The 19,853-nt window shown below is 41.6% G+C and overlaps 1 protein-coding gene across 2 annotated transcripts in view; it reads left to right on the top strand.

Annotated features, from left to right (window-relative positions):
• Positions 1-19,853, top strand: part of drk (growth factor receptor-bound protein 2 drk) — an 80,978-nt gene that overhangs the window by 19,036 nt on the left and 42,089 nt on the right. For both annotated transcript variants that reach the window (XM_068384593.1, XM_068384592.1), the window contains exons 2-3: positions 151-236; positions 15,348-15,445. In XM_068384593.1, the coding sequence (XP_068240694.1) occupies positions 159-236; positions 15,348-15,445 (176 nt within the window). In that variant the 5' untranslated portion in view covers positions 151-158. The remainder of the gene's footprint in view (positions 1-150; positions 237-15,347; positions 15,446-19,853) is intronic.

The following is a 19,853-nucleotide window of genomic DNA, read 5'->3' as shown; positions in this document are numbered from 1 at the left end:
TATAGGGAGGTCCTTTACTCTTTTTTTTCCTAATAAAAGAAGTTGATGTGACAGATATTTATACATGGAAATAAGGTATCTTATGAATAATGGGTTTGTGTTGAAATGCTGTACATATTTTGTCTTATTGAAGAGTATTGTATTTTTCAGTTTTCACCATGGAGGCAGTGGCGAAACATGATTTTAATGCCACGGCAGAAGATGAGCTAAGTTTTCGGAAAGGACAAATCTTGAAAGTGAGTGCAATTGCCAATTCTTTAAAGCTGAATTCATTTTACAGTAATTTAATTATCATCATCCTTAAACTTCAGATATTTGGGGGAAAATATAGGCACTTGATATATACAATATCTGCTTGTTTTAAACAAGGTCTGATTTTCAAATGTTGTTCAAATCTAATTCCAATAATCTCATAATTCAGCTGTACCTATCAAGTGTTGAGGATGCTCTGAAAGTTGGTCAGCTAATTGCTAAAAACAATGCTTATTTTAATTAATGAAGTAGTTGGCATATCATTACTGTAATCCCTCAATCATCCAAGATTGATCAACAAGTCTTGTTACTTGTTTGGCATGTTGCAAATAGTGGTTTGCTAATAATAAGTCAAGGCTAGCCTATATTGACAACATTTGAACTGAAACTTTATCATTGTTAAAATTCTTGTAAGCGAAAGTTATTTGGTTAAAAAAAAAGTTAGTAATCCAGATTAGGGAGATTTCCCTCCAAAACATTTGTTAAGTTTGCTGAAATGTATATTTGTAATATAAAACAAAAAAGTGACACCATTCATCCAAGTAAGCATAATTACTGTACAGTATATGTATAGTCCCTGTATAAAAATTATGGTTAGCATTTTCTTTCCACATCTTCTTTTGAGACCAAACTGTAATTATTTGTTCGTACATGAACACAAACCATCGTCCTTTATTAGGAGTTTGCTTTCAGCGAAGGTGAATACGGCTGTCAAAACTCGACGAGGTGGCGGTACTTAGGTGGAGGGTGGTGGGTAAGCTCCAAAAAGGCCACTGAGCTCCCACTTTATTTTCACCCTCAACTGGCTGTTTTCATCTTATGCTTTTTCTTTTAGATAATTTATTTGCATATCATTATGTGTGAGGAAGATTAAGGAAAAGAGGCTTTACAGCTCTTTTTTGATGACTAGTTGTGTAACAGTTGTCCTTGTCACCTGCCAATATCCACGTTCTTAGTTTCTTTAAGACAGGGGTTCTGTTTGTTATTTATTACCTCGCTTGTGTGTCTTGTGACAACAATGACAGTGTAATCCAAATCGTTGTGCTGCAATGGAGGAAGGTTTTGTTGCCACCTAGTGTGAAGGGGAAAGGATCTGCCCTTCTTAACTTCACTGTCTTCCTCATCCGAAAGGGGCACTAAGAATGTATCACCTGGTTATGCTGTTTGTTCTTAGATTTTTCCTGCCCTTTGTGAGAATTTTAACATTAGCCTGTACAACCGTGCAAAAAGTGATCTTATAAGTTCTTTCTCTTTAACCACGTCTGCGTGAAGCAGTTTTCGCTGCTACTTGTCTTCGAAGAAGACCAAGAAGACCGATCACTAGCAGTCGTGTGAACGTGCTCCTACCATTTCTCTTCCTGTGAGAGACAATGCTCTCAACTCCTATATGGAACTGAGCTCTCATACTGCCGGCCAGGACGAAGGGCACCGCCCTTATTTCCCCCCTTACTGGATGATCATCTTCAGATGTTCCTAAATCTTCTTTATATCCTGCTGCTGAACCTTTGCCTGAGGAAAAGATTTCCATGTGTATGCGCTCCACGCACAATGTCTGGACACACGCATACAGCTTGGAGCGTACTGTATTGCCTTCGACAGTAAGTGATGACGATATCCCACTCGCACAAGCTTCACGAACATAATCATCCCATGCAGTCTTTACACGTATGGGCTCGAAATTTACCACCTTTCACTCGTACCTGAGGTTTACTCTTTTGGTCTCCACTCTTGACAAACATGAGGGTGATAACATCGACAATCCGGCGGACTGACCCTCCACGTGTAAATTCTCACTCTTACTGTCTCTGACTGTACTGCCTACCATGTGTACGGGCTCAGACTGTATTGCCTACTACGTCTATGGACTTGAACCTTACTACCTACCAAACTTAGGCGCCCTTGATGTGCTCTGTACTCATGCTGTTCTCGTATCAGAAGTGTTCCACATTTGGTCTCCCCTTAGTGATTGGTATACACGCTGTTCATGTTATCATATCGTTCAACACACAGCAGCTGTCACTTGTTTCTTCTTGGTCTTTTATACCGACATATTGAGTTCTTACTACATGCAGAGATCCTTCCATGCATCAAGATCTTTCTACGATCCGAGATCTGTTTACATCACGAGATCAAATTTATGGGATCTTCTCACTCGTCCTCACATAGAGTTGAAGCAGGTGACTTCTCATATAGTTCTAGGGGAGAGCAATTCTTCAAAGAAGTCTAGGAAGACTGACCGATGGGAGTCGCGGCCTACCATTTGTCTCCCTGGGGGAGACACAGTGCGATAAAATGAATGCCCCATTGTAAAATATAAATATAGTTTCTAAAAGTGACATGTTTTAAGAGTTAGATAAATTTTAATTCCCTTTTTGATATTGTAAGGTTATGTTAGCTTTTTTTTTTCTTTTCTTGATATAAATGTGAAAATCAATTGCAGACCCAAAAAGTTGTACTGTAGATAGCTTTAGTAAGTTGGCCTGGGTACCAGCCACCCGTTGAGATACTACCGCCAGAGAGTTATGTGGTCCTTTGACTGGCCAGACAGTACTGCATTGGATCCTTCTCTCTAGTTACGGTTCACTTTCCCTTTGCCTACACATACAAAGAATAGTCTGGCTTATTCTTTACAGATTCTCCTCTGTCCTCATTCACCTGACAACACTTAGATTACTAAACAATTCTTCTTCACCCAAGGGGTTAACTACGGCGCTGTAATAGTCCAATGGCTACTTTCCTCTTGGTAAGGGTAGAAGGGACTCTTTAGCTATGGTAAGCAGCTCTTCTAGGAGAAGGACACTCCAAAATCAAACCATTGTTCTCTAGTCTTGGGTAGTGCCATAGCCTCTGTACCATGGTCTTCCTCTGTCTTGGGTTAGAGTTCTCTTGCTTGAGGGTACACTCGAGCACACTATTCTATCTCGTTTCTCTTCCTCTTTTTTTTTTTTGTTAAAATTTTCATAGTTTATATAGGAAATATTTATTTAAATGTCACTGTTCTTAGAATATATTATATTTCCTTGTTTCCTTTCCTCACTGGGCTATTTTTCCTGTTGGGGCCCCTGGGCTTATAGCATCCTGCTTTTCCAACTAGGATTGTAGCTTAGCAATTAATAATAATAATAATAATAATAGGAAAGGGATCCCATTGGGTCATTTACGAGGTGAGAGGGCATGTACCAGGAGCATTCCCATCTCCGAGTATACTTGTCTGTACGCAACACAGGTGCTCATCAACCTGCTACCTGTACTCTGTTTCTCACAAGAAAAAGCATGCACATTGGTGTTGTAGGAATAAAAGGCCTCAACCTTCTTTCCCCTTCCTGGACGTTACCAAGTACAATCACTGCTGGTCAGGATGTTGGCAACTTCTCTGGAATATTCCCAGGATGCATCTGTGACACTACCTGGAGGATTGTCCTGGTATGTTCTTGGTATGTATATGAGACAGAGTTTTCATATGAAGAATGTTTCATTCCTATAGAAAGTATTTTGGTATTCGGTATAGGTGTTTTCATGCTAACCATCACTGTTTGGTCTCGTACGAAACCAAACATGTTTTTCTTCGGAGAATTACAGAAAGACCAACCCAGCAGAAGGAGTGTAGTGAAGCATGCAATCTATGAGCAGAGCGAATGTAACAACATTAGTGGACCAATCCCACAACGCTCATCACAACACACACAGTCCCCGCTTTCTTGGCCTTCCATGTTTCTGTCAGTTTCCACACGCTCTGTCACCGATTGAGTGGTCTTGGTATGATCAGTCACTATAGGATTGGTTTTCTACACGCTTGTTGTACACCATGCGATGGGACTCCTTTGATTGGATCTTTCGCAGTTGTTTTTCCGTAACTTTTGATTTTTAGAACCTCTGGCATTTGCTGCGTTCCAGCTTTCCAAGTCTACAGTTGAAAGAGGAACCTATGAGTGTTCTAATCGCTTGTTCAATACAAGCTATGAGATCTTCCCTTCTTGAGTGCCTAGGTTTTCCTTGTGGTCTTCCTTCTATGCTTCATCTTCATAGGAACATTCTGATTGTGTTCTCTCCTCTCAAGTCTGGATTCATTGCATTTGGTCTCTACTATTGTCTTTTCCCGTGGGATTGGCCACGATCGTGAACCGTGCAAGTCGGAACTACATGATCCAAACCTGCGCTTGTTTTTCTGGTCATCATTACTTTGAGTCACCAGGGAACTGTGCACCTATCACTTTTTATCTGTTCTGCCCCAATGCTCCTAGTCCGGAGGTCTTCCAACATCACGGAATCTTTCAAAGCTTGATATCTTTTGTAGGTAGTAGGTTGGCTAGGACACCAGCCACCCGTTGAGATACTACCGCTAGAGTGTTATGGGGTCTTTTGACTGGACAGACATTAGTACATTGGATCCTTCTCTCTGGTTACGGTTCATTTTTCCTTTGCCTAACATGAAACCGAATAGTCTGGCCTATTCCTTACAAATCCCCTCTTGTCCTCATACACCTGACAACACAGATTAACAAAAGATTCTTCTTACCGCACTGTAATTGTTCAATGGCCACTTTTCTCTTTGTAAGGGTAGAAGAGACTCTTTAGCTATGGTAAGCAGCTCTTCTAGGAGGACACTCCAAAATTAAACCATTGTTCTCTAATCTTGGATAGTGCCATAGCCTCTGTACCATCGTCTTCCACTGTCGTGGGTTAGTTCTCTTGCTTGAGGGTACACTCGGGCACACTAGTCTATCTTATTTCTCTTCCTCATATTTTGTTAAAGTTTTTATAGTTTATATAGGAGATATTTATTTTAATCTCGTTGCTCTTAGAATATTTTATTTTTCTTTATTTTCTTTCCTCACTGAGCTATTTTCCCTATTGGAGCCCCGGGGCTTAAAGCTTAGCAAGTAATAATAATAATAAATGCGGAGACTGTTACTAGACTTACTGTAGTTCTTCCACATTTGGAGACTTGTCGAGGACAGCAGCTCTTCACATGCTCCGAGATTTGACCAGCACCAAGATCTTCCAACTCAATTGTACAATAGGGATTGGATCAGGCAAAATCTCAGACCCAATCTCAGCATCTGTACAAGCACCAAAAATCCTCTCTAACCTAGGACAGGCACCCACATTGCGCTGCTACTCTCCAAATAGTACAACGCTCTCACGTTTGCTCTGCAAAGGCTAAGGCCAGTGGTCCTCTTATCCTTGTAGAACGTGAGAGCCAGAAGGAGACCAGTCAACGCTCGTTCGTATCTTCTTCCTCAACAGGGGTAGGAAGGATACTTCTGAGAATACTTGAAAATCGCAAACCCTATGGAACCTGATTTTAGTCTTTTATGTACAATGACAGAGAACTTTAAAACTTGGTCTACAAGAAATTTGTAAGTACTCTGTTAGCCAGTCCTGCTCATGTGTGCATTTGGTACATGTAGCCTATATATGTGTGTATGGGAAGGGACAAGTCTGAATTTGAATCAGGCTGTGAGCAAATCATAAGTAAAGCTACTCACAGGTTGGGTAACTGCTTGGACCTCGTATACATTTACTCCCCTGGCATTATAACAAGTAAGGTTGGTTTTCCAGTTGGGACTGATTTCATTAGTAGTGAAAGCTGAGCAGCCTGTCCCTGATGTATCATACTCATGTAAGATTTATAAAGCAGACTAGAATGGGATTTTGATTGATCTTTTGGGCTTGAATTGGTCACAATTGTATAGTAGTCTTGATCCTGTTGTCCTTTTGAATGAGAATGTCAACATAATTGATAGGCTTATCCCTTCTCGTGTGTTAAGGTACCGATTGAAGGACAAACCAATGTTCAATAATGATTGTAGACCTTATTTGGAGAAGGAGGAGGCCTATCATCTTTGCAAGAGTAACAGCTCAGATTTGACTTGGAATAACTATACAGTACTCAGCTTAGAGCTTTTGCTCAGAGTGTTTATGCTTCAACTGAAAAGGAATACAATTTAACCATAAAAAACCCTTTCTGGTACAATTCGGGAACGTAAGTGGTGGAGGTCCCGTAGAGATAGGGTTCCCCTGCTGTACAGTACTAGAGAAGCTGCTCTTAAAGTAAAAAAGTAAAGTAAATCTGGACTCTTTGGTGTAGACGCAACAGTTCCTCCTCTACTTAAACCATATGGCTCGGTCACACACTGTCCAAAAGAAAAGACAATGCTTTTAGCTGATGTGTTTGACAGTAAGCAGAGTAATGAGAAACATGATTTTCAATATTAAACTTACCCGATAATCATGTAGCTGTCAACTCCGTTGCCCGACAGAATTCTATGGAGGGATACGCCAGCTATCACAATACTAGAAGGGGGTGTACTTACCAGCGCCACCTGTGGCCAGGTACTCAAGTACTTCTTGTTGACACCTCCTCAATTATTCCTCTGTCGTGCTTCCGGCAAGACGTTCTGGGATACGCTTATGTTCTTGGAGTATTTTCACGACTTTGGTGAAGTATTTCTCTTTGATTTCGGCTGTCGCTTTACTGGAAACTTCTATATTAGCTTAGTTAGCTTTTGGAATTAATTTGATTAATTATGGTGACGAAGAGAGTATGAACTCTCTTTCACCTTTAAATGGCCGACCCTTCCCTTAGACGGAAGTGTTGGTGTCTAAGAGAGTATAGACTCTCTTTCTTAATTTTGCTTAACAAAAGTTATAGATTTATTTTATATCTCTCCGCCTCTTATAGGCCTCTTCGATTAACTTCCTTTTTTTATAAACTTATTAAAATTAATTTTTATATTTGTTTATATTCGACCTTCCTAATAGTAGGCGGTCTTTTCTTGGTACCGAAGTTAATTAACATTGAGCCCGTCATTTCGGTTTTACCTGTTAACATATTATGCTATTTTAATGTCTTTGAAAGAATTTCTTTGATAGTCTAGTACTGTTTTCGAAGTTGAACTAACGTTTTGTTTTGTCTCTGCAGTTGTTGACGTTCAGAACGTTCAACTTGCGCTCTATCGTTACGATAGAGAAAGTTTTTTCACGGTTTCACGTTGCAGTAAGAGTAACCGTGTCTAGCGTTTTGTTCATTCTTTCTTAACTTAATGGTTTTAATCCAAATAAAGGAACTTTTCATTTTGGGAAATATTTCAGTTTTTTCCTTTAACAATAATATGTTTTAACGATATATATGATTGGGCTCTTCTCTCAGGTTCTAAGTCAAGAGAGAGAGAGAGAGAGAGAGAGATAGAGACGGAGGGAGAAAGAGGAGGATAAACGTTTCTTTCAAGCGAGTAACGTTGTTATCGTTTTTGCTCTTCTCCCTAGTCTCTTTAGGGGAAGAAGGTAAACGTTTCTAGAGTGATCTAGTGTTTAGTCTCTTTCCAGCCACTGAATTATTTATCTTTCATTAGATTTTTCTGTTACATTGTAATTCTGTTTTCGCAATTACTAACTTTTGAGAAAGGATAGAATTGCGTGTTTCAGGTACAAACCACTTAAAGTTTCGAGTTCAGTGAAATAAGTGCAAACAGAAAATCAAAGTGATAAGTGATTAGCGCAAAGTGTGTCAGTGTTGTGCGTGAGGGTACTTCTGTGCGCGCCAGTCGTCCTCCCAGTCCGGGACCTCTTGCAAGCTCCCAAGCCCAGGGGAGAAGCAATGTCGAAGGACAAAAGGGTTCAGCAGGCCTTGATCGGCGCACAGAAGTATCCTCGGTGGTTGTGGGCGTGTCTTACCGAGACCGTCACTCCCACCCGCAGACGATTGAGCCCTTATTTTGCTCGTCTGCAGAAGAAATATAGGGGAGAAAACGCTGGTCTCAGGTCTCAAGACCTCTTAAACGTAAATTCCAGACCTATGCCAGACGTACGAAGTTAGAGTTCAACAACCCGGATGCAGTCATTGGGTTAGCTCTGACTCTCCTCAGTCATCAGTTGAATGCACTCCGCCTAAGAGGAGTAAGGTTCTGCCGCAACAGATCTCTGCTGTTAAGGCTTTACCTCAGCAGACCTTAGTGTCTGCCGACCCCAAGTGGACTCTACTACAGTCCATGCAAGCACAGCTTTCGGACTTGATGCGTGAGTGTCGGGCTGAGAGTGTTGCGCCTCCGCCTCCGCCTACACTCCCTCCGCCTGCGCTCGCTCCGCCTGATCGCAGTACCACCTGCCAGGCGTACGATGTTGAGCCACGTTCTGAGTTTGCTGTTCCCAGTGGTGTTCAGCCTCCGCCTTCCTTAAGGCAACCTTTACAATGGGATCAGGAGGATTATACCTCTCTTCCTCCGCCTCCACTTGCTGCTCCACCAGTGATGCAACACTCGGTTGAGGTACAACAACCTCTCCCGTCCATGAGTCAGTCTCCTCAGCTCTCGCTGCAGCGAGCTCAACCCTCCACAAGGCAAGCACCACAACACCTTAGCCTTGCGCCTCAGGAGCCTCAGCTTGCGAGACATTTATCTTGTTCTGCGCAGCCTCTACCTCATCGCGCTCCGCTCACACCACAGGAACTGGAACTTGCTACTCCGCTTCCGCCAACCGCTCAGCAAGCGCAACCCTTGGGTTCAACCACTCATGCTAGGAGTCAGCCTCCTCCACCCATGCGCCTTCCTTCTGCTTGTCTTTTATTCAGCCTTTGCAGACTGAGCCTCAGGTGTTCCCTCAACAGAGTCTTGAAGAGGAAACCACAACTATTGTTGTTCCAGCTCGTTCTGACTCTGCTGTTCAGCATACCTTACCTCCATTTTCAAACCTTATGATAATGGAGGTTATTTGTATTACTTATAAAAAATATATTTGTATTCCTTGCAATATATTTTTAACAATATCGCAAAATATGGCAAAAATATGAATCATGAGTTATGAATGTAAGGTAAATATTATGTTGATATTAAAACCCCATGCAAGCATGCATAAAGCACTCTAGCACTGGTCATGGAATTTCTGAGAAATGTTAAACGCCATGCACACGCTCTGCTTACCTTACAGCATGCTCTACATACAGCATGCTCTGCTTACAGCATGCTCTGCTTACTACATGCTCTGCATACAGCATGCTCTGCATTCAGCATGCTCTGCATACAACATGCTCTACATTCAGCATGCTCTGCATACAACATGCTCTGCATACAGCATGCTCTGCATTCAGCATGCTCTGCATACAACATGCTCTGCATACAGCATGCTCTGCATTCAGCATGCTCTGCATACAACATGCTCTACATACAGCATGCTCTGCATACAGCATACTCTGCATACAACATGCTCTGCATACCTTACCGCATGCTTCTCAGTCACACATCTTTGGTTGTTGCCAACTCACTAGACTGTCAAGCAGTTTCATAACGTTGCCTTCTAGTCTGCTGCTTTTGCACCAGTGAACCCTCACTGAGAGAACTTAGCTTTTCTAGGATATAGTCCCTGTAGATGAGAAAGTTCTTTTCTCCCTCCTTCTGATATTCCCTTGAGGACTCTGTCATTTGGAGGGAGCCTTTAGCTGCATAGCCTCTTATGGACTTTTATTTAAGCATAACATGCTTCCAGGGAAGGTAATGGTTCCACTTCAGTCGCTAATCCCGTCTGTTACCACACCTGCTCCCATAGACCTTGAGCTGTGTTGCAAGACATGCAGTCCAAGCTTAGTCCTTGTTAGAGGATTTTTTGTTTACGGAGTCAATGTGTCACGGGGAAGACGTTCAACAACCAACAGAAGTGACTTGTTGTGACGCAGTGCGGCAACCTCAGCAACCCGATAAGGAGTTGTCTGTACGACCCAGACAGTCTAGACAGATTCGGGTTGTCACTGTACTTCCTCGCTTGCCCATGATTGACAGTTCACAGACTGTGCAGCAGTACCATGATCTTGTGTCCGGCTCCGTCAGACGACTGGCTTTTAAGAGCTCCCACAAGTCGTCGCTGTCTGGAGATTTTCATATGGACTATGGATCTGACCAAGGAACTGGGCCTCCTGGTCAATTTTGAGGAGTCTCAGCTCGTCCCATCCCAGACCATTGTCTCCTTGGGTATGGATCTTCAGAGTCGAGCTTTTCGGACTTTTCCGTCGGCCCCAAGGATCTTCCAAGCCCTAGAATGCATCCAGAGCATGCTGAGAAGGAACCGATGCTCAGTCAGGTAGTGGATGAGTCTAACAGGGACACTTTCATCGCTGGCCCTGTTCATCGTGTTAGGGAGACTCCACCTCCCCCCCCCTTCAGTATCATCTAGTTGCTCACTGGATAAAGGACATGACGCTAGAGACGGTCTCAGTTCCTGTTTCCGAAGAGAGGAGGTCTTCTCTCGCGTGGTGTAAGAACAGCTTTCTTCTCAAGGAAGTCTATTTGGCTGTTCAGAAACACGACCGCCGTCTCCTCTCGGACGCATCAGACACGGGCTGGGGTGCGACTTTGGACGGACAAGAATGCTCGGGAACATGGAATCAGGAGCAAAGGACACTTCACATCAATTGCAAGGAGTTGTTGGCGGTTATTCTGGCCTTGATAAACTTCAAGTCCCTCCAGCTTAACAAAGTGGTGGAGGTGGACTCTGACAACACCACAGCCCTGGCTTACATCTTCAAGCAGGGAGGGACTCTTTCGTGGAAGTTGTTCTAGATCGCAAGGGACCTACTCATCTGGTCTAAAGATCGAAAGCTAACTGGTAACGAGGTTCATTCAGGGCGGTATGAATGTCATGGCAGATCACCTCAGACGGAAGGGTCAGGTCATCCCCACAGAGTGGACCCTTCTCAAGAATGTTTGCAGCAGACTTTGGGCCCTGTGGGGTCAGCCAACCATAGATCTGTTCACTACCTCGATAACCTAGAGACTCCTGTTGTATTGTTCTCCGATTCCAGACCCAGCAGCAGTTCACGTGGATGCTTTTCTGCTGGATTGGTTCCATCTCGACCTGTATGCATTCCCGCCGTTCAAGATTGTCAACAGGGTACTTCAGAAGTTCTCCTCTCACAAAGGGACACGGCTGACGTTGGTTGGCTCCGCTCTGGCCCGCGAGAGAATGGTTCTTAGAGGTACTGCAATGGCTGGTCGACATTCCCAGGACTCTTCCTCTAGGAGTGAACCTTCTAAGTCTACCTCACGTAAAGAATGTACACCCAATCCTCCACGCTCTTCGTCTGACTGCCTTCAGACTTTCGAAAGACTCTCAAGAGCTAGGGGCTTTTCGAAGGAGGCAGCCAGAGCGATTGCCAAAGCAAGGAGAACATCCACTCTCAGTATCTATCAGTCTCAAGGGGAAGTCTTCCGTAGCTGGTACAAGACCAATGCAGTTTCCTCAACCAGTACCACTGTAACCCAGATTGCTGACTTCCTGTTATATCTAAGGAAAGTAAGATCCCTTTCAGCTCCTACGATCAAGGGTTACAGAAGTATGTTGGCAGCGGTTTTCCGCCACAGAGGCTTGGATCTTTCCACCAACAAAGATCTACAGGACCTCCCTAGGTCTTTTGAGACCTCAAAGGAACGTCGGTTGTCCACTCCAGGCTGGAATCTAGACGTGGTCCTAAGGTTCCTTATGTCATCAAGATTTGAACCTCTCCAATCAGCCTCTTTTTAGGACCTCACATTAAAAACTCTTTTCCTCGTGTGCTTGACAACAGCTAAAAGAGTAAGTGAGATCCACGCCTTCAGCAGGATCATTGTTTTCACATCTGAAACGGCTACATGTTCCTTGCAGCTCGGTTTTTGCTAAACGAGCTTCCTTCACGTCCTTGGCCTAAGTCGTTCGAGATCCCAAGCCTGTCCAACTTGGTGGGGAATGATCTGAAGAGAGTACTTTGCCCAGTTAGAGCTCTTAGGTACTATCTAAAAAGGTCTTAACCTTTACAAGGACAATCAGAAGCCTTATAGTGTGCTATCAAGAAACCTTCTTTTCCAAGTTCTAAGAACTCAGTTTCTTACTATTCAGGCTTCTGATTAGAGAAACACATTCTCATCTGAAGGAAGAAGACCTTGCTTTGCTGAAGGTAAGGACACATGAAGTGGGAGCTGTGGCTACTTCAGTGGCCTTCAAACAGAGCCATTCTCTGCAGAGTGTTATGGATGCAACCTATTGGAGAAGCAAGTCAGTGTTCGCATCATTCTATCTCAAAGATGTCCAGTCTCTTTACGAGTACTGCTACACCCTGGGACCATTCGTAGCAACGAATGCAGTAGTAGGCGAGGGCTCAGCCACTACATTCCCATAATCCCATAACCTTTTAACCTTTCTCTTGAATACTTTTTATGGGTTGTACGGTCGGCTAAGAAGCCTTCCACATCCTTGTTGATTTGGCGGGTGGTCAATTCTTTCTTGAGAAGCGCCGAGGTTAAAGGTTGTGATGAGGTCCTTTAGTATGGGTTGCAGCCCTGTATACTTTAGCACCTTTGAGTTGATTCAGCCTCCCAAGAGGAACGCTGCGCTAAGTAAGGAAGACGAACTTAAAAAAGAGGCAGAGTAACGGTTCAATTCGACTTCCTTACCAGGTACTTATTATTTCATTGTTATTTGAGATAACTGTTATATGAAATATGGGATACCTAGCTATCCTTTAATCTTGTACACTGGTTTTCACCCACCCCCCTGGGTGTGAATCAGCTACATGATTATCGGGTAAGTTTAATATTGAAAAATGTTATTTTTATTAGTAAAATAAATTTTTGAATATACTTACCCGATAATCATGATTTAATCGACCCTCCCTTCCTCCCCATAGAGAACCAGTGGACCGAGGAATAATTGAGGAGGTGTCAACAAGAAGTACTTGAGTACCTGGCCACAGGTGGCGCTGGTAAGTACACCCCCTTCTAGTATTGTGATAGCTGGCGTATCCCTCCATAGAATTCTGTCGGGCAACGGAGTTGACAGCTACATGATTATCGGGTAAGTATATTCAAAAATTTATTTTACTAATAAAAATAACATTTTTCCTTATTCTTGTTTTCCTGAGGCTATACTTACTAGAGTAGCTTTTCGATCTCTTGAAATGAAGTCACTCTTGATGAACCTTGATGCTTATGGAGGTGTAGAGCCAAATGGTATTTTTCCTTTGTTTATTATAAAGACTGCAGATTTCTTAGCTCCAAAGTTATCTCTTATTTTGTGCAATTTAGTAAGATATTATCCAAGGTTTATGAACGTCTTTTGGCAAAACGTCTTGATAGGTTTGCTGGAGGTGATCATCTGTTCCCTAGTTAGCAATTTGATTTTTGTAAAGTCCTTGGAGTATGTGATGCTCTTCTTACAATCTCCAGGGCTGTACAGAAATCCCTTGATAGTGGTCAGGAAGTTCATATGATTGGCCTTGATTTTAGTGCTGCCTTTGACCGTGTTAATCATGAGGCCCTTTTTTTCAAATTGAAACAGTTTGGAGTGGATGGGTTGTTTCTTAGCATTATTATTGAATTTTTAAGTAGTAGATCGCAAAGAGATGTTGATGGGCACCACAGTGAGTATAGGAACATGATATCTGGTGTTCCTTAGGGTAGTATTCCTGGCCCATTACTTTTCATACTATGTAGACGTTACATGTGTTTTGGCCTAGAAAACAAGCTTGTTGCATATGCAGATGAGGCTTCATTCTTTGCATCAATTCCATCTCCTGAATGTAGATCTGGGGTCGCTGAATCCTTTACTAGAGACTTAGCTAAATTATGGGCCTTGAAGTTTAATCCTAACAAAACTCAAAGTATGATTGTAAGTAGATCAAGGACAGTAGCTCCTCAACATCTGGATCTCAGCATTGATAGTGTTTCTTTAACTCTATGACTTTTAAAATTTTAGGCGTGATTCTTGACAGCAAATTTACTTTTGAGAAACACATTAGGTCTGTGTCTTCTTCAAATGCACAAAAATTGGCTTATTGAGAGTCTTTTAAGATTTTTGGTGAAAACCTATTCTGAAGAAGCGTTTTAATTCTTTCATTCTACCTTGTTTCGAGTATTGTTCTCCTGTGTGGTCTTCAGCTGCTGATTCTCATCTTAATTTGTTGGATAGGAACTTACGGTCTATCAAATTTCTTATTCTTGATCTAGATATTAATCTCTTTTACCATCGTTCAATTAGTTTGTTATGCATCTTGCATAAGATTTTTCATAATTCTGATCATCCTTTACATTCAGATATTCCCGGACAGTTCCATCCTGTTCGTAATAGTAGGCATGCGGTTAATTCTAATAGTCAGGCCTTCTCCATCATGAGGCTCAATACTACACAGTATTATAGAAGTTTTATCCCAGCTGTGACCAAGTTGTGGAATGATCTTCCTTGTTGAATCAGTAGAACTTCAAAAGTTCAAACTTGCAGCAAATGTTTTTATGTTGAACACTGACAGTAGTCTTTTTATAGTTTACATATGAAATATCTGTTTTGGTGTTACAGTTTTTAAAATATTTTATCTCAATAGCTCATTATTTCTCATATTGTTTATTTGTTTCCTTATTTCTTTTCTTCACTGTGCTATTTTTCCCCATTGGAGCCCTTGGGCTTATAGCATTTTGCTTTTCCAACTAGGGTTGTAACTTAGCTCATAATAAGTGGCTCACCACTAGTGAGTACTGAATAACCCTGAAGTATGAGGATTATGATTTTATAGCCTATATTTTGTACTGTCAGTTTAAAGAAAAAACTTATGTATGAGAAGTAGTGAATTTTAGAAGTCACATATATAATGTAGATAAAAGTATACATATAAAAAAATTATAATACAAATAGAATTTTGTATATATTGTACATATTTCTGTGTATAAAATTATCTTTCAAATGGTTTTTAAATGAAAATAATCAGTTAAAAAAAAAAAAAAGATTTTTAAGTACTGTAACTTCAAAATAACATTGAATGTGGCTCAGTTGCACTCCTTAAGTTACACTTCCAACCTCAACCTCCTCCTCCTCCTCCTCCTCCTCCTCCTCCTCCTCCTCCTCCTCCTCCTCCTCCTCCTCCTCCTCCTCCCCCGGACCTCCGGCTAAATACTTTATCTCCCTTGGTAGGGATTCGATGGCCATTCCTCTTTAAAGAAAGGTTTTTATAATTAGGAGAAAAAAAATTCCTTTTAATTTACATTCTTAGTTCTTGAAAAGGGGAACATGGCTAATCTTATAAAGGTAAACTAGAGGCTTAATTTCAGATTCCTTTTATTTGCTTATGGAATTTATTGTATTTGCAGGTATTAAATATGGAAGATGATATGAACTGGTTCCGAGCAGAGTTAGATGGAAGAGAAGGGCTTATCCCCAGCAACTATATAGAAATGAAAAGTCACGAGTAAGTTTCCTGCACTAAAGTGTTTTTACTTATCAGTGATGGAAGTTTGATTAAAATTAGGACAGATTTTTTTTCAAATATTAATGATTTTTTATTTAATTGTTGAAAATTTTTTTTTTATTGTTTAAAAGATTTTTGAAGATGAAATTGTAATCCTTAGTGACTTGGTTCAATATAGGTTATGTGTATTTCTTTATGTAAGTGAGCTGGTCTTGCATTAACAGAAGTTCTAACCTTAAGTTTCAGGTCTCACTTGCAATGTTAGAAAATATAATACTGTAACTGAAATTCATGCTATGTAAGTTTCTTATGCTTTCGTTATACTGTACTGCGGTGTTGAATTTGATGTGCTTGAACATTAAAGTAACTCCAGTGCCAAAATAGATTGATATACAGTATTGCAACAATGCTTTGTTCATATGTGAATACAAGCCATTGCAGTTTCATAAGAGTAGGTGTAGGTAGGACTTAGGTAAAGTGGAATGGATATTAAGATTTGATAAGGTAGTTATAACTACTGTTGGGTGATGGTTTAAGTCCCGCTTACCCATCAGTCAGCAAAACTAGCACATTTGACTGGCCACAAGCAGTACAGAGGTGTACTTTACCTCTAGAAAATTTGGCTGTTTTAATTTTTTCTTGTTCTCTTTCCAGAATAAATGGATTATTATTATTATTATTATTATTATTATTATTATTATTATTATTACTATTACTATTACTAGCTAAGCTACAACTCTAGTTGGAAAAGCAGGATGCCATAATCCAGAGGGCTCCAACAGGGAAGAATAGCTCGGTGAGGAAAGGAAATAAGGAAATAAATAAAAGACAAGAGAAGTAATAAACAATCAAAATGAAATATTTCAAGGATGGTAACATACAAGTAGAGTTTTCATATATAAACTATAAAAAAATTAAAAAAGAAACAAGAGGAAGGAAAATAAGACAAAATAGTATGCCCAAGTGTACCTGCAAGCTAGAGAACTCTATTCCAAAAGAGTGGAAGACCGTGGTACAGAGGCTATGGCACTACCCAAGACTAGAGAATAATGCTTTGATTTTTTTGTGATCTTTTAGAAAAGCTGCTTACCATAGCTAAAGAGTCTCTTCTACCCTTGCCAAGAGGAAAGTAGTCACTGAATACTTGCATTGCAATAGTTAACCCCTTGAGCAAAGAACAATTGTTTGGTAATCTCGGTGTTCTCCGGTGTATGAGAACAGAAGAGAATGTGGAAAGAATATGCCAGACTATTCGGTGTATGTGTAGTCAAAGGAAAAATAAGCCATAACCAGAGAGAGGGATCCAACGTAGTACTGCCTAGCCAGTCAAAGGACCCGATAATTGTCTTGCGGTAGTGCCTAGTTTAACCTGGTAAGAAGTGTGGCAGGTTTATGTTTAAAACTGCTGTAGACGCCATCATCTTTGTGTTTTTTGCAGGCATCATATTGCAACATGTGCAAGGTTTGGCCTTCTCCTCAGAGGGTCGAGTTTGCCAAGAAAAAGAAAGTTGTGAAGTATACTTTATAATCCACTTTGGCTATGCTGAAAAAACTATTTAGCTCCTTTTCCAGTTTTCACAATCTGCTGTCTCCCTCAGTTTTCTCCAGGGCTGGGTCCTCAGGAGGAATTAGTTGTGGGGAGGAGACATTGGCTCACCCTTATGAATCCCAAGGGAAAGGATAAGAATTACCTTCCCCTAGTGAAGGTAATACTCCTTAGCCCCTTTCTCGTGAGTCGCTGGACGAACTGATCAAGACCAGGACCTAAGGAAATTGTGGCCTTCTTTGGGCCTCACTGGTGCTCCGTCAGTGGGAAGCTGCTGAAAGTATTTGTTGCTGAGAGGACTTCTGAAGCTTCCCCAACCCGGACCATCCCATCTCCTGCTCTACCAGCGGTGGCATCGTTGTTGTCCCCTTGAGACCTCAACTCCTAACAAAGATGGGAAAAAGTGTTTGTGCTTTTCCTGCTCTTCAAGTTCTTTTTGAACACATCAGGTCTGTGTCTTCTTAAAATGCAAAAAAAATTGGCTTATTGAGAAAGGGTTAATATTTTCGGTTATCAATCAATTCTGATGAAGTGTTTTAATTCTTGCATTCTACCTTGTTTTGAGTATTGTTCTCCTGGCTGGTCTTCAGCTGCTGGTTCTCATCTTACTGCTTCTTGCTGCTTCTAAGATGTAGTAGTCATTGAAGAAATCCGTGAAGATCAATTAACAGTAGTCAAGTAAAACTCGATCGCTCTCTCCTTGCCTATGTGTGAGAAAGGTGGTGCTGTACAGATAGCCTACCCAGCCAGTAAAGCTGTCTTTGTATATTGTAGAGGAGTTTATGCTCCCACTAATTTGGTTTGGTCTCGTACCAGACCAACCACATCCGCTGTCTATCATGGAGAATCAAGGGTGAAAAGAACCTGTGATTGGTCTCCTCGCTTTTACGAGCAACGAGACATTCCCTCATGTGAACGTCATCTGTAATATGATCCTCGGTCTCCTCGTTATTGGTCACCTCGTGATCATTCTATTCGTCACTCCCTAGTCATTGGAGATGCTCCTCTGCACGTAAGCCATAGTGAATGAGATCGCCTGTCACCTGTTCTTTCCCCACATTGCCTGTCCACTCACCTGGAAATTTCCTGTGCGTTTATGTGACTAGAACAAGAACAGCTGACTACCCAGGACTGCTCTCAGCACTTACGAGCACCAATACAGTATGTTCCATCACAAATGCAAGATCTGCAACAAAGTCTTTCGTCATGTGGCTTCTGGTTTGTATGCGGCACACCTGCTCGTGGCTTGATACTACACTCATTAACAAAGATCCTCTGCTGCTATTTACCAGAGGAAGTGAGCCATCTTCTTTGGTTGGTTACTTATAAGGAATACAGTAACCCCTCACCTATCGCGGTTAATGGGGACCAGAACTGACCGCGATAGGTGAAAACCCGCGAAGTAGGTTCCCTCCCTATTTTTGGAATACGTACATTTTTTTGTGTGCATGTACATGTATATATAATAACAATAAGTGTATATTAACCCTATAAATGCTTATGTTATCATTAGAACATTAAAGAATGATTTAAATAAATATTGATAATATAAATTATTTACTGTACATAAAATAAAGTACTGTGCTGTATAGATACTGCAATATAAATACATTATTTAATTCATTACGTATACTGTATGTACATTTACATTTATACATATATAATATAAATAGAGTGTAAGTGTGCATGTACATACATATGTAGATATAATTAGTGTACGTGTATGTACTGTAGATATGTTTTCAGAACTCTCTTATTCTTATAACATGATACGTAACTCACCTCTAACAATGACGAGGATCTTGATAAATGATGATGATCTTGATAAAGGACGATGAAACACCTGTGCAGTATGATGGAGGTGAAGAAGATGAAGATGATTTACTGCACAGGTTAATGAGAGCTTTACTGCTCCTCAGGTGACGCCTCATCGTCAGTTGATAGAGGCAATGGATCATCAACGACAGCTTTCGATAGAGCTGGAGAAACTGCAGGAGGCAGTGTAGTGGCTCGGTGGGAAGCCGGAGAGGCAACAGGAGGAGTATCTGATGCTTCTGCAGAAGGTTTTCGGTGCACTAGGAACATCGTGATGGGAAGTTGTTGAAGTTTTTTCATCTGAGCAAAGATGCTCTTGTACAATGCCATTACACCGTCAATACGGTTACTAAATTCGATGGCTCTGACCATATTATCATCGATTTCCTGTGCCCTTTGTTGCAGAGCTCTTGCAGGTTGACCAAGGTAAGGCCATGTTCTTCAGCTTCGTTGTCGTTGCCGACACCGGCTGCCTCTTCTTCCTCACTCGTTCATCATGTTATTTCGACAAGGTCCTCGTCGGTTAGGGGCTCCGAGTGGCACTCGATCAGTGAGTTGACGTCATCTGTCGTCATGTCAGAGAAACCTTCATTGGCCACTAACCATGCCAGTTTCGCAGCCTTATCTACTACGGCGGAGCGGTGAACTTCGTCTGGCGTAAATCCCTCGTAGTCATGAACAACGTCTGGCCACAATTTTCTCCAACTTGCATTCAATGTTTGCTGTTTCATCTCATTAAGAGCTTTCTGAATGTTAGCCAGGCATGTTGCAATGTTTTATTCCGGCCAATATCTCTTGAGGCTGAAGTCCTCGTCGTCTTCATAGATGGAGGAGATGAGGCCCTCCATCGTGGACCTCGTGTAGAAGGCCTTGAAGGCCCGAATGACCTCCTGATCCAGTGGTTGTATGAGGGAAGTGGTGTTGGGGGGCAGGAACTCCACTTGGACCCTGTCATAATGCAGATCTGTTGCATGTCCGCCTGCACAGTCCATCAAGAGGAGGACCTTAAAGGGCAGCCCATTCTCCGCAAGGTACACCTTCACCTGT

Source organism: Palaemon carinicauda, chromosome 12 (assembly GCF_036898095.1).
Source record: "Palaemon carinicauda isolate YSFRI2023 chromosome 12, ASM3689809v2, whole genome shotgun sequence".
Lineage (NCBI taxonomy): Eukaryota > Metazoa > Arthropoda > Malacostraca > Decapoda > Palaemonidae > Palaemon > Palaemon carinicauda.
This window is presented reverse-complemented; position numbering and strand designations above follow the sequence as displayed.